At 40.2% G+C, this 15,548-nt stretch overlaps 1 protein-coding gene across 1 annotated transcript in view; it reads right to left on the reverse strand.

The window, feature by feature from the left end:
• Positions 1-12,651: 12,651 nt before the first annotated feature.
• The window catches only part of LOC111552212 (cytochrome P450 2C19), a 57,755-nt gene continuing 54,858 nt past the window's right edge, over positions 12,652-15,548 (reverse strand). Inside the window, exons 7-8 of the mRNA XM_026454838.1 lie at positions 15,487-15,544; positions 12,652-12,833 (exon numbers count right to left, since the gene is read on the reverse strand). Of these exons, the coding sequence (XP_026310623.1) occupies positions 12,652-12,833; positions 15,487-15,544 (240 nt within the window). The remainder of the gene's footprint in view (positions 12,834-15,486; positions 15,545-15,548) is intronic.

Consider the following 15,548-nt stretch of genomic DNA (forward strand, 5'->3'; position numbering starts at 1 on the left):
TTAAAGACACATACAGAAATATAGAGGTGTGAAGTGGGGAATCAGGGGTCTCACAGCCTTCAGAGCTGAGAGCCCCAAACAGATTTACCCACATATTTATTAACAGCAAACCAGTCATTAGCATTGTTTCTATAGATATTAAATTAACTAAAAGTATCCCTTATGGGAAATGAGGGGATGGGACAAATTAATTGCGGCAAGAACATTCCCTTAAGACACATATCTCTCATGCTAATTGTTTGTGGCTTAAGAATGCCTTTAAGCAGTTTTCTGCCCTGGGTGGGCCAGGTGTTCCTTGCCCTCATTCCTGCAAACCCACAACCTTCCAGCTTAGGAGTTAGGGCCATTATGGACATGTCATAGTGCTGAAGAGATTTTGTTTATGACCAGTTTGGGGGCCAGTTTATGGCCAGATTTTGGGGGGCTTTCTCCCAATAGGTTTGAAAATTCTTCCCTTTAAGAATGTTGAATATTTGCCCCTACTCTCTTCTGGCTTGGAGAGTTTCTGCCGAGAGATCTGCTGTTAGTCTGATGGGCTTCCCTTTGTGGCTAACTTGTCCTTTCTCTCTGGCTGCCCTTAACATTTTTCCCTTCATTTCAACTTGGGTGAATCTGACAATTATGTGTCTTGGAGTTGCTCTTCTCAAGGAGTATCTTTGAGGCATTCTCTTTATTTCCTGAACTTAACTTGGGGAAGTTCTCCTGGATAATATCCTGAAGAGTGTTTTCCAACTTGGTTCCATTCTTCCCATCACTTTCAGGTACACCAATGAGACGTAGTTTCTTTCATTTGATCTTCGATCACTGATACCCTTTCTTCAGTTGATTGAATTGGCTACTGAAGCTTACGCATGCGTCACATAGTTCTACCTTTGGTCTTTGATGATGGTGATGTACAGATGAAGTTTTGGTGTGGATGTCCCTTCTGTTTGTTAGTTTTCCTTCTAACAGTCAGGACCCTCAGCTGCAGGTCTGTTGGAGTTTGCTGGAGGTCCACTCCAGACTCTGTTTGCCTGGGTATCATTAGCAGAGGCTGCAGAACAGCAAATATTGCAGAAAGGCAAATTCTGCTGCCTGATCTTTCCTCTGGAAGCTTTGTCTCAGAGGGGCACCTGGCTGTATGAGGTGTCAGTCAGCCCCTTACTGGGAGGTGTCTCCCAGTTAGGCTACTTGGGCATCAGGGCCTCACTTGAGGAGGCAGTCTGTCCATTCTCAGATCTCAAACTCTGTGCTAGGAGAACCACTACTCTTTTCAAAGCTGTCAGACAGGGACGTTTAAATCTGCAGAGGTTTCTGCTGCCTTTTGTTCTGCTATGCACTGTCCCCACAGGCGGAGTCTACAGAGGCAGGTAGGCCTCCTTTAGCTGCAGTGGGCTCCACCCAGTTTGAGCTTCCTGGCTGCTTTGTTTACCTACTCGAGGCTCAGCAATTGTGGACAGCCGTCCCCAAGCCTCACTGCCACCTCACAGTTCAATCTCAGACTGCTTCAATCTCACACTTAACACTGTGTGCATTAAAAAAAAAAAAAAAAAAAAAAAAAAAAGCAAAAAGAGAACTAAGAAAGGCCATATGCCTAAATTTCATTTGCCAACATTTACAATCCCTTTTGGTTGCTTTTAAGATTGTCTTTTGGGGAAAATGTAGCCATTATATTTTCCATCCTTTTTATCCACATTTATGAGCAATGATTGCACATTTTTAAATCTACTTAAAGTTGTCCCACCACTTATTTATTCTTTGGTCTTTTTATTTCACTTTTTTCCCTTTGTTTAATTTAGAATAGTTTCCTCTCTTAGGTCTTCAAATTCACTTATTTCTTTTGTAGTTTATAATCTACCCTTAATTCAATCCAGTGTGCTTCTCATTTCAGACCTTACATTTTTTTCTCTTGATTTTCAATCTATTTTTTTTCATATATCTCCTTTTGATAAGTTGTATGGCCAGTCATCCCTCTGCTTTCTTGAACATATGGAATTTAGATATTCAGTTATAACTATCTTATTTCCCTTGTCATGAATTCAATCATTGTGTAATTATTAAATCTACTTCTATATATTACTATTTTTCTCATATCTTCCCTTTTGCTTGCATGTCTGATAATTCTTGTTTGGATAAAATCATTACAATTTTATGTTAAGGCTGCAGAAAATTTGTATCATCTTATAAATACTTTTGTATGTTCTTCCAAAATGTAGTTAAGCTACTAGAAAACAGTTTTATCCTTTTGAGGTTTGTATTTAACTTTATTAGAGCACACCAGAGCATCTGTTAGCCTATGGATTATTTTTTTCCCTTTTACTAAGGAAATATGCTTTGAACACTCTACCCGATATCCAATGAATTAGAGGTATTTCTCTGTGGAGGATGGCTACAGAAATTCTTACTAGCACTATGTAAGCCCTTATGTTGTTCGCTGTGCTCTTTTCTTTTTTTTTTTGGAGGGGGTAGGGTGCATTAGTTTTATTTATTTATTTTTTAATGTTACAGATTTATTTATTCTTTTTTATTTTTCCTTAAGTTATCAGGGTATAGGTAGTATGCCACCAAGGGGAATTCAGTCAGGATTGGTTGAAGGAGAGTCTAGGCACCGGCCTGCCCTACTCCAGGGGAAGACCACCTTCCCACCCCATCTCCCTCTAAATCCTCACCCATCTCTCTGAGAGCTACCTCCACCACACAATAAAACTTTGCACTCAAACTCAAACCCACAAGTGATCTGATTTCTAGGGTAACTAGGGCAAGAACTCAGGATACAGAAAGCCCTATGTCCCTGCGATAAGGCAGAGGGTCTAACTGAGCTGATTAACACAAGCCATCTGCAGAGAGCAAAGCTGAAAGAGCACACTGTAACATAGCCCACTTGGGCTTCAGGAATCACAGACACCCCTAGATGCTGCCATGGGGCCAGAGCCCAAAAAGCACTCCCCACAGCTTCTGTACCTGCCCATCTTTATGCTCCCTTGAGCAGCGAAGCAGCAAGGAGGTGAGCCACACCCCGTCACACATCCTGTGGAGGGGATAAGGAAACACACTCATTTCATTACTGAGGAATTGTGAAGCTAAGGCTTTTCTAACCAGATCTGGAATAGCATTGAAGAGCAATGGAAAGGAGAACATAGATATCAGGCTAGCTTTAGGTGGAGGAATGGAGGCTTTGTCTCTCAGAGCCAGAGCCTAGAAGGACTGTACAGACGAGGCTCCCCAGAAATAAACCCAGAACACTGCAGAGTTTGGGATCACAGACTCTGCAGGCAGATCTTCTATTTACCCCATCTGTGTCACTTATTTGCCTTGTGACATTGGATGCATTAATAAACATCTCTGTTCTTCCATGACCTTATCTGTTAAATGAAGATGAATTATAATTGTACCAAATTCATTGTATTGTTATAAGAACTGAATTAATGTTTTCATATGATTAAAGTAGTGTCTGCCATACAATAAATACTTCATCATTATATAATTATGAAAATCATTTGAAACTACTGCATACTTTTCCATTTTTAAGATCCACTGTAATTTATTTACAACATCCAGCAAAATTTTTGTTTCAAATCTATTATGAACAATCATTAAAATAAGCATTCATATATATGTATTTATTAACATATACATTCAATGATATCCATTAACACTCAAGAAGTGAAACTGAAGGATGGAGGTGTTCATATACATTTCTATGAATATAGTCCCATTGGCCTTAAAAGAGAATATACAAATTCACATGCTCCTTTATGCCCACGTTCATTCATTCATTCATTAAGTAGTCATTAATTTATCAGGTATTTATTGAGCCAATATCTTCTATACAGTGTTTCAGGCAGCTGGTATTCTTTAGTGAGCCAAAGAAGGTCCTCTGCTCATATGAAGCATGTATTTTAGAAATGAAATATAAGCAATAAAAATAAATACAGAGAATTAGCAAAGTTGTTAGCAGCTTCTACTTTCCAGTCAGATTGCCATTGTTCAACTTCTGGCTCTGACACTTAAAAAGCTGTGTGACCTTGAACAAGATACTTAACAGATCATCTGTGCAGTTATTTGAGTGTTCAAATAGGTATAATAATAGTATGGTAGGCTAAATAATGTCTTGACATTAAGCTGGTGGGTTTCTTTACATAAGTGATAAATACGGTGAACCCCAAGTTTCTCTTCAAAGAATAATCAGTATGTCAGTATGTTCACCTCTTTTATTCTTTGATTCTCCATTTTAAAGTTTAACTTCCTGATTATCTTTACCCCCTTGCTTCTAATTTCAGTAAACAACTTTCTAACCAGTCCTAATCAGTAGTTCACATCTGTTCCCCTGGTCATCTGCTTTGACCCGAGTCACCCCTGGTCACCTGCTCCATCCTGACTCATCCTGAACCACCAGTTCTGTAACCGCCCTTCTCACCAAACTACTCACCCCACCACTCCATCTCATACTCCTGCTCTTTTTTAAAATAGCCAATCAGAATTAACTTAGACTGTGTAGTCCAACCCTAGCCAATGGGGGAATGACACAGCAGTAGAGGCTACTTGCATCAGGAATAAGAACCTCTTCCCCTCCTCTGTCCAGGTGTGCTCTCAATTATTCCATCTGCAAGGAGCACCCTTTCTGCAGAAAGTAAAAATTGTCTTGTTGAGAAAATTAAATGTATATTCAAGTGCTATTTCTTTGCAACACTAGGGGAAAAGCATTTTGCATATCTAACAACTTGGTGGTGGCCCGTACGGGGACCTATTCTCCTCTGGGTGTGGTCTCTGGTCCTCTCTCATAAGGGGGCACCCTGCTGCCTCATTGTGGTGGCCTCAGGTGTGAGTAATTGAGATCCACCCACTGTGTTGAATAAACCTGAACTCTCAGCAATGCGGAAAGAAACTGGCTGGTAACTTGGAGTAAAGGATCCTCACATACTACGTGGACCAGACAACCTCATGCACAAGCCAAGGAAGGAAACACTGGAGGAGCTGGTAAAGTATTTCCTTGGTGGTAAGGACTAAGGAAAGAAAAAATGCAGGGGCAATGAAGCATTCCTCGGTTGGGCCATACCAAGGAAAGAGAAGCTGCAGTGGTGGTAAAGCATTCCTTAGTTGGGACTAAGGAAAGAAAATTCGTGGGGGGCAGTGAAGTATTCCTTGGTCAGGATGTCTTGGGAGTTAAAAAGAAGTGAGACATTTCCAGTAAGGGAAATTGAGCTTCACACCAAAAGGCAAGACATTTCTAGTAAGGGAATTGAGCCTCATCTAAAAATGTGAAACATTTCTGGTAAGGGAAATTGAACCTCACCCTAAAAATGGAGAATACCCCAAGTAAGGTGAAGGATAAAGCTAACAATAATATTTCCCTGATAATGCCCTATGCCTAATGTTAAAATATTAAAAGGATTTTAAAAACCTTAGAAGGGGGTGCCCAAGATGGCTGAATAGGAACAGCTCCAGCCTCCAGCTCCCAGTATGAGGGAAACAGAAGATGGGTGATTTCTGCATTTTCAGCTGAGGTACCGGGTTCATCTCACTGGGGTGTGTTGGACAGTTGATGTAAAGTTAGCTAAAAGTTAACAGTGTAACATGTATTATCCTAATTTCCAATCTTGTGACCTTAGGCAGTCTAGTCCATGGACATGAAGGAAGTTCACTTTGGAAAAGAACAGTTATCATCTGTGACAAAAAAAAAGGGGGGGGAGAATTTATGTAAAAGAAATGTTATATGGTAAATTCTTGTCCTAAACTAGATTAACTGGTTGTTTAAAGAAAGGGATGTTTACAAGTCAGAAAGTTGAGGCATGTCGAAGACTGTCTGTGAAAGTCATGAAAAATGCTATAAAATGGAATTTATGCAAGAATTGTTGTATAATTTAAAAGTACTTAGACCTCCTGAATGTAAAACTATTGAAGAAACAGTTTATGTGCAAGGTGTGTAAGGAAAGTAAAATATACTTTTGGTAAAAGGATTATAAGAAGGCATCAGAATGTGAATTTTTACTTACATTAAAGGGTTAAAAAATTGTTTTGAATGTTTAAGCAAATTTTGAAATGTTAATTGTAAAGGAAATTCTGTGTGTAAACATATTTGCTAAAGTTAAAGGGGTATCATCCAGTTTTTCTGTGAACTGGACATTAAAAGCATAACAGTTTTTTTTAAAGCACTAACCTGCTCTTTAACAAAAATTATCAAGGATTAAAGAGAGTCTATAAAAATCTTACCTTATGGTAAGACATTAAAATTGGATAAATAATGTCTACAAGGTTTTACAGAAATTGAATTTAACACACACTAATATAAAAGTAAAATTTAGCTAATCTGGTATAAAATCATACAGGAAGCATTGTCAAATATAAAATGGCATTTGGCTTTATTTGGTCTAAAAACTAATAAAAGTAGGTGCTAAAAAAATTTCAGAAGGAAAAAGGATAGTGCTGAACCAGAGAAAAGTGTTATCCAACCTCTTATGAGAGAAATCTTGTTCCAACTGCATCAAGGGACCCATTGGGGGCCCCAAGGCATATGTGATGTAGTTCTCAGAATTTATAGTGGTATAGAAATTTATACCCTGGCCAAAAACAAGTTACAGTTAGTTGCTTAGTGTGTAAGAAAACTAATAAACAAGCTATAAAAACATTACCCCTCAAGGGAAGGAATCCAGGCTTAAGGCCATTCCAGACTATCCAGATTGCTTGTGTAAAGATGCCTCCTGTTGGTCAGCTAAAGTATTTATTTATTTATTTATTTATTTATTTATTTATTTATTTTTATTTTTTTTTTTGAGACGGAGTCTCGCTCTGTCGCCCAGGCTGGAGTGCAGTGGCCTGATCTCAGCTCACTGCAAGCTCTGCCTCCCGGGTTCACGCCATTCTCCTGCCTCAGCCTCCCGAGTAGCTGGGACTACAGGCGCCCGCCAACACGCCCGGCTAATTTTTGTATTTTAGTAGAGACAGGGTTTCACCGTGTTAGCCAGGATGGTCTCGATCTCCTGACCTCGTGATCTGCCCGTCTCGGCCTCCCAAAGTGCTGGGATTACAGGCTTGAGCCACCGCGCCCGGCCCTATTTATTTTATTTATTTATTTTTTTTGAGACGGAGTCTCGCTCTGTCACCCAGGCTGGAGTGCTGTGCCCAGATCTCAGCTCACTGCAAGCTCCGCCTCCCGGGTTCACACCTTCTCCTGCCTCAGCCTCCCGGGTAGCTGGGGCTACAGGCGCCGCCACCTCGCCTGGCTAGTTTTTTGTAGTTTTTAGTAGAGACGGGGTTTCACCGTGTTAGCCAGGGTGGTCTTGATCTCCTGACCTCGTGATCCGCCCGTCTCGGCCTCCCAAAGTGCTGGGATTACAGACTTGAGCCACCGCGCCCGGCCCATCTAAAGTATTTATTAGTATAGCAGATCACCTTACTCACTGGGTAGAAGCTATTTCCTTTTCAAGTGCAACTGCTAATAGTGTAGTCAAAGTATTAGCTGAGAATATTATACCCAAGTTTAGATTAATAGAAAAGATTTATTCAGATAATAGGACTCATTTCACTGCACATGTTGTTAAGAAATGAGCCCAGGTACTGGATATAACATGGGAATATCATAGTCTCTGACACCTACCTTCATCAAGGAAAGTAGGGAGGCCTATCACCCTGTTGAGAATCTCAACTGCTCCCTGAAAAGACATAGGCCTATCCCTTATGAGATGCTTTATGGATTGCCTTATCTACATTCTACTACTGATCTCTCTACATTTCAAACAAAAAATCAGTTTCTCATAAATTATATACTTTGTTTATATTCCACTTTCCTTCCCTCAGAACTAAAGGTCTTTTAGCACAGGTGCCACCTCTAGAGTTTCCAGCACACCAAAGTCAGTCTGGGGATCACATCATTGTCACAAGTTAGAGAGCAAATTATTACATTTGATGCTTGCCTTGTTAGACCCTGTGGAGACTTGACAAGTTAGAGGCAACTCTCCACTTCTGAAAAGTATCTTTACCCTTCCTAACTCTCCTCAGACTAAAAATCTGTTAACTTGGATAAGTTAGTTTGAGAAGAGTTTGATGAAGATTGCAGTATAAACTGGAAATCTTGTCCTCCTAGAGCAAGAGCTTCTCTGCCAAAGTTGGTTCAATGCCCTATAAAATACTAAAGAGCAAGGATGGACCACCCCAACCAGTACTTGCAATTTCTTAAAACCATATATTCATTTTACTAAAGGAGTTATCCCTCCCCACGGTCAGCTAAACCAATGTAATCCAGTAGAGATTACCATCTGTGCTCCCCAGAGTTCTTCCCCTTCGTTAAGCCATTTCTATGGTATAGGAGCAGAAGTCTCAGGATCCTTTGAAATGTGCTTCATTGCCCCCTCACTTCCTACACCCTTTCCTCCCTCTCCTAAATTCTCCTCTAACCAAAACTTCTCTTGTTATATATCCAATGATAAAACCAAAGTAGTTGTTGTAGAGGTTAACTATTTAAAACAAACTGTAGCAATTGAAACAGGGTATCAAGATGCAAATGCTTGGTTGGAATGGATAAAATATTCTGTTTGCACACTAAACAAAAGTGACGGTAACGGTCGTGCAATAGGCAGGCCAGAGACTTAGATTGTCCCCTTTCCACTTGGGTGGTCTTCTCAGGGACCAGGCATGAGTTGTATGGTAGCTCTCTTCCAGAACCCCACAGCCCGGGGCGATGAGTCATGCAAGACTCTTTTACTGCTGTTCCCTGAGGTTAAGAGCCCTGTGGGTCAGCCCTCAAGGGCCATCTGGTCTCCAGCCCCTGATGTTAACTTCACCTCATGCCTTTCACAGCAGAGGGAAAAGTTAGCATTCCTTGAAGATTTAACAGGAGGCAGTGAAACCAAGCCTCTTTAAGAACTTACCAATCAGTCTGTCCTTGTTCATCCCTGAGCATAAGTGTGGTGGTATTATGGGGGACTATTGCTGGGTACTCTGCCAAGTAATTAGAGCAGCTCTTGAGCTCTAGTCCAATTCGCCATCCCTTTCCCTCTAGCATTCCGTCAACACGATTACAAAGAAAAGGAGAAAATCATAAAAGAAGAAGTGTCCTATATGGGTCCTTTGACCCCCATGTTTATATAAATGCTGTTAGAGCTCAACAAGGACTACCAGATGAATTTAAAGCCCACGATCAAATAGCTTCAGGATTTCAGTCAATATTCTAGTGGGTGAAAATTAATAAAAATGTAGACTGGATAAAGTACATCTATTATGATCAATAGTGGTTTATTAACTACACTAGAGATACTGCTAAAGAAACAGCAGAGCAATTAGGGGCTACTAGCCAGATGGCTTGTGAAAATAGAATAGCCTTAGACATTATATCAGCAGAAAGAGGAGGAGTTTGCATCATGATTAAAACTCAATGTTGTACCTTCATCCCAAACAATACTGCCCCTGATGGAAGTATAACAAATACATTGCAAGGTCTAACTGCTCTGTCCAATGAGTTAGCCAAAAACTCAGGGGTAAATGACCCCTTTAAAAGGTGGCTAGAAAAATCATTCAGTAAATGGAAAAAAAAAATCATAGCCTCAATTCTTACTTCTCTCACAGCCATAGTAGGCGTATTCATTCCTGTTGGGTGTTGTGTCATACCATGCATCCGTGGGCTGATGCACAGACGTATACAGGCAACACTTACTAAAACCTCCCTTAATTCTCCTCCACCTTATTCAGAGAAGCTTTTTCTTTTAGAAAATCATGCAGAACAACCAAGACAAGACATGTTAAGGAAGTTTGAAGAGAAAGAACTGTAAAAATTCAAAATGAGGGATTGTTAAATATAGTGAACACCAAGTTTCTCTTCAAAGAATCAGTATGTCAGTATGTTCAGCTCTATTATTCTTTGATTCTCCATTTTAAAGTTTAATTCCTGGTTCCCTTCACCCCCTTGCTTCTAATTTCAGTAAACAACTTTCCCACCTGTCCTAATCAGTAGTTCACATCTGTTCCCCTAGTCACCTGCTTTGACATGAGTCACCCCTGGTCACCTTCTCCATCCTAACTCACCCTGAGCCACCAGTTCTGTAACTGTGCTTCCTGCCAAACTCCATGCCTCACGACTCCAGCTTATACTCCTGCTCTTTGTAAAATAGCCATTTTGAATTAGCTTAGACTATGCAGTCCAACTCTAGCCAATAGGTGAGTGACACACAGTAGAGGCTACCTGCATCAGGAATAAGAACAACTTCCCCTCTTCTGTCCAGGGGTGCTCTCGACATTGTTCCATCTGCAAGGGGCACTCTTTCTGCAGGAAGTAAAAATTGCCTTGATGAGAAAATTAAATTTATGTTTGAGTGTTATTTCTTTGTGGCACCAGGGAAAAAGCATTTTGCATTTGTAATGTAAGAGAGATGTGAGAATAAGAGTCAGTAGTAGGAGTAGGAGATGTGACAACAGAAGCAAGTGTTTGGAGTGAGAGAGGGAAGAGTTCATGAGCCAAGGAATGCCGGCAGCCTTTAGGAGCTGAAATAGGCAGGAAAACAGATCATTCACTACAGTCTCCAGGAGAAAACAGACTTGAAAATTCCTTGATTTATCTCACCTAGGGGTGTTTACCAACACCTCTACTAACATGACATTAATAATTTGCATTTCCCAATGAAGAAGGTTTAAAATGTATAATGTGTAATTTCCATTTGGATCTTCCCATTAATGTAAAACCCATTTCCACTTTCTCCTCTATTATCTCTCTGAATCTTTTGCCTATGTTTCTATCACCTTAGAGGATTTGTTGGCATATTACTTGATAGGAAAATAGCAAGTTTTAATACAAGATGTGTGATATAAGCCCAATATTGTAAACATTTAACCCTATATGTATGTTTGCATAAGATATATATACATATATAAATGTATATATATTACATATACATATATAAATGTATATATTTTATATATACACACATAATGTATGCATAAATATATAGATGTACATGTACACCTGTACCCACATATTATCTTTAAAATGTATTCCAAAGTGTAAGTAGCTTCCTCTAGGAGATGAGCTGTGAGAAGTATTACAAATTATGTTACTTCTTATTTCTTACATTTCAAGTAGAAGACAGTAGAGTGGTGAATATAATTTAACATAACATACTTAACTATCTATGCTTTGGAGATGACCTGAGGCTAATTATATTAGGACCATAGCATAAAATTATCATCCCACTTAGGTTAAAAGTAAAATAATATAGGAGAAGCTGAGAAAGATTAAATCCTGGTAATTCTTCTTAGAAATTTTGTCCAGTCAAGCATGGTGGCTCACACTCGTAATCCCAGCACTTTGGGAGGCCAGGGTGGGTGGATCACTTGAGCTTAAGAGTTCAAGACTCGTCTGGTCAACATGGTGAAACCCTGTCTCTACTCAAAATATAAAAAATTAGCCTGGTGTGGTGGTGGGCATCTGTAATCCCAGCTACTTGGAAGGCTGAAGCAGGAGAATGACTTGAACCCTGGAGGTGGAGATTGCAGTGAGCCAAGATCATGCCATTGCACTCTAGCCTGGGCAACAAAAGCAAGACTCCATCTCAAAAAAAAAAAAAAGAAAAGAAATTTTGTTCACGTTTGAAGAGAGAAGCATGACAGGACACATGAGAAGCAATATGAAAGCATATATTTATACTTCATCATATCATTATAAGTTGGAAATATGAAGTAACAAAAGTAATCTGATTCTTTAGAGATCAAGTAATGACACTTTAAAGTAACACCAGGCCAGGTGCAGTGGCTCACACCTGTAATCCCAGCACTTTGGAAGGCTAAGGCGGGCAGATCACCAGGTCAGGAAATCGAGACCATCCTAGCTAACATGGTGAAAACCCGTCTGTACTAAAAATACAAAAAATTAGCAAGGCGTGGTGGCATGCACCTGTAATCCCAGTTACTCAGGAGGCTGAGACAGGAGAATCACTTGAACCTGGGAGGCGGAGGTTGCAGAGAGCCGAGATCCCACCACTGTACTCCAGCCTGGGTGACAGAGCAAGACTTTATCTCAAAAAAAAAAAAAAAAAAAAAAAGGAACACCAATGTGGATATAAGAATTCTAACATTTAATGTCCATTCCTCCCTTTGGTTGATCCTCTGAATATTTCCCTACAGGTTGGAGCTGCTCCTGGACAGTTTCTCATTTTCAAATCCAATCCTCAAATAACTCTCACACTCAGCAAAAATAGCTTCCCTACCCTCTTCCCCTTTGTCCTTTCTGTCCTTATCATTTTGAGAACCAGCATGGCCTCCTCAAACTCTATTTTTCTTTAATTTCTGATCTGCATTATGCATAAAAGAAGGAAGGTCTAATAAACTGACTCAGTAAATAATAATGCTTTTTATTTAGAATATGCAGAGAAGAAATGCCTTTGAACTATGATACACAAATCATCTTTCTCTATTTAATAATAACATATTAATAACATCATTAGATAAATATCAGCATTATGTGACAGTCAATGCAACCGTTACAGAGTATGGAGAATATCAGATATATTTGCACTGTGAAGCATAGGAAATTCTCCTTAATGGAGGCTGAACATTCACTAGATTTGAGGGAAGGGAAAATGTGAGATGACAGGCCAGAAAAGGCATCACGTATAGTGAAAGGTGGATAACGCCCCAGAGGAAAGAGAGCTGCAGGGACAGCACAGCAGCAACCAGACCATCTGCTCTTCTTCAAACAGGAATGAAGCACAGCTGGTAGAAGGGTGGCACAGAGGCAAATCCATTGACAACTGGAGTGGTGTCAAGGTCCTTTGGGTCAACCAGAGATTTCAGGTTAAAGTTCTGTAAAATGGAGGTCAGGAATAAAAACAGCTCCATGCGGGCCAGGGCTTCTCCCGCACAAATCCGTTTTCCTGAAAATAGCAAACACAGAGAGCAGTTACTCCTCATGTGTAACTGTGACAGTGACAAACACTGTCTCTGTACCTGGCACAAACAGAATATGCAATAACTGTTCAGTGAATCGTAGGAGGGATGAGGAGATAGATGGATGGATGGGTGCATGCATGAATGCATGGATGGGTGGATAGATAGATGGATGAATGGATGGATGGGTAGGCAACTGAAAAATGAGTGGACATATTTACTCTTCACCTAATATCAGATCTTAAAAGCCACCCTATATTGAACAAATATTTATCGAGTACCAGCTACATGACAACCACTTTATTAAAATCTTTCTACAGACTTTAAATGCCTTTGTCAATCTTTCTTTAGAAATACACATTCCTTGTCAAGTGGATAGAACGGAGAAGGGCTTAGAGGAGGAAGCTAACATACTGTATTTCCCTTTGTATTTCTGGCTCAATATGCAGTCAAAGATTTTTTTTTCCCCTAGGTACTTTCAGGAGCACATGGCTAAACATGTCACCTTCTCACTTTAAAACTTTAAATGGCTTCCCTGTCTGTCCTATAGGATAAGGTACCAATGGATTAACCTGGACCTCACGTTCTGTTTCCAGTCTGATAATCCATATCACTCCTTACACTCTTCAAATCCGATACTGTCAACTCTAGGCATAGCCACTCGTCATCAGCCTCCAGCACACCACAAGGTTTCAAGTTTTACAGCACGCTGCTCCTTTTGGTCAAGATGAACTTTTCTATTACCACAGTCAGGACATAGGTCAAATTTTATCTCCTTTTTTACCCTTTTTCTCATCTCCTTGAGCAAGAAAATGTTGCTTTCTCTGGGTTTCCTCAACATTATATTTATGCTTCCATTGAAAAATGTGCTATGGTCTGAATATGCCTCCCCCAAATTCATATGTTGATACATAATACCCAACGCAACATTACTAAAGAGATGGCTCCTTTTAGGAAGTAAGTCAGGAGGGCTCTGTCCTTGCTAAAACAATAACATCAAGAAATGCAAGGGAGCATTTCACCCTTTTGCCTTTTTTGCCCTTCTGCCATATAAGGATACAGAGAGGGCATTATCTATCTATAAGGAACAGGCCCTCACTAGACACTGAACTTGCTGACACCTCGATCTTGGAACTCCCAGCCTTCAGAACTGTGAGAAATAAATTTCCATTATTCATCAATTTCCTAGTCTTGGATATTTTGTCATGGTCAAAGAAACAGACAGCATGGGTCACCTAGTATAATAATTACTGATTTATTTATTTATTAGAGTGTGATATGGTTAGGCTCTGTGTCCTTACCCAAACCTCATGTCAAATTGTAATTCCCAATGTTGGGGGAGATACCTGGTGAGAGGTGATAGAATCATGGGGGATAATTTCCCCCTTGCTGTTCTCATGATAGTGAGTTCTCATGAGATCTGGTTTTTTAAAGGCATGTAGCCTTTCCTCTTTGCTCTCTCTTTCCTGCTCTGCCATGGAAAGATGTGCTTGCTTCCGCTCTGCCTCCCACCATGATTGTAAGTTTCCTGAGGTCTCCCAGTCATGCTTCCTGTACAGCCTGTGGAACTGTGAGTCAATTAAAACTCTTTTCTTCATAAATTACCCAGTCTCAGGTAGTTCTTTATACCAATGTAAGAATGGACTAATACATGTGCCAAATGTGAATGCCTGAAGGAAGGTTTCTTTTCTTGTTGTCTTGGTATCTACAGTGCCAGATATAAAGCAGATATCAAAGGCCACAGAATGAAGAAAGGAGATTCTATCACCAGATGCTCAGCACACACATTTCAGGTGTGGAGATCCAACATCTAAGATACATGGCCATGACTAGGGGAAGAGCATGGTGCTCTGCATCACCGCAGAGGCTCCTGCTACATTCCCAATGTCCCCCCATCCCATCGACGGTTATTTGGCAAAGTTTCTAATATCCGTTATTTAGAGCTAATGTACTGCTCCTGTGGCTCATTATCTCCTTTAACAGCCCTGCATTCTCTTCCTTTCATCCTCTCTGCCTCCTCTGGGGTAGCTCAAATGTCTTTACTGCTATTAAAATGTTACTTATGCCTCACTTTGGGGTATAAGAGAACAAGAAGCAGACAGCTTTTCCATCAACCTCCCAAACCCCAACAGCCTGTTCTTTCCTATATCACAGTCTCAGTCCTATTGAACTACAATGATCTGTTTACTCTGCTTACCAAACTCAGAAGCGAGCCTTTTAAGACCCTTTTCAGTGTTTGAGGATAATTTTATCCTACAGGCCCAGTCTAGGGGGTGAGGGACACTCGGTGAAGTTTTGGAGTGAGATAACTTTCTCATGGCTAGTGAGGAAAATGTAATTAGTTTTATATTCTAGGAGGAGTTCTTGGGTATCTCAGTGGTGTATCTAGAGGCAGAATTCAACCAACCTATACTTCAGCTTTCTCAATTTGGAAGAATTGGATTAACTCCCCAAAGCCCACTAATCTGGCCCAATAATTAGGATGTATCATGAGCAGGGAGCACACAGACATTCAGAACAGTGCTCTTGATCGTGTACGAAGAGTAATTGTACCACTGCAGAGGAGGCACACGTAAGTTCCAACTGATCAAAAAAGTTATCTTATACCCTGAAACACAAATGGAAATACATTTATATTACCTGCTGAGAAAGGCATGAAGTAGTTACTTTTCTTAAAATTGCCACCTTCATCCAGAAAGTGA

This window comes from Piliocolobus tephrosceles, chromosome 9, assembly GCF_002776525.5.
Source record: "Piliocolobus tephrosceles isolate RC106 chromosome 9, ASM277652v3, whole genome shotgun sequence".
Taxonomy (NCBI): Eukaryota; Metazoa; Chordata; class Mammalia; order Primates; family Cercopithecidae; genus Piliocolobus; species Piliocolobus tephrosceles.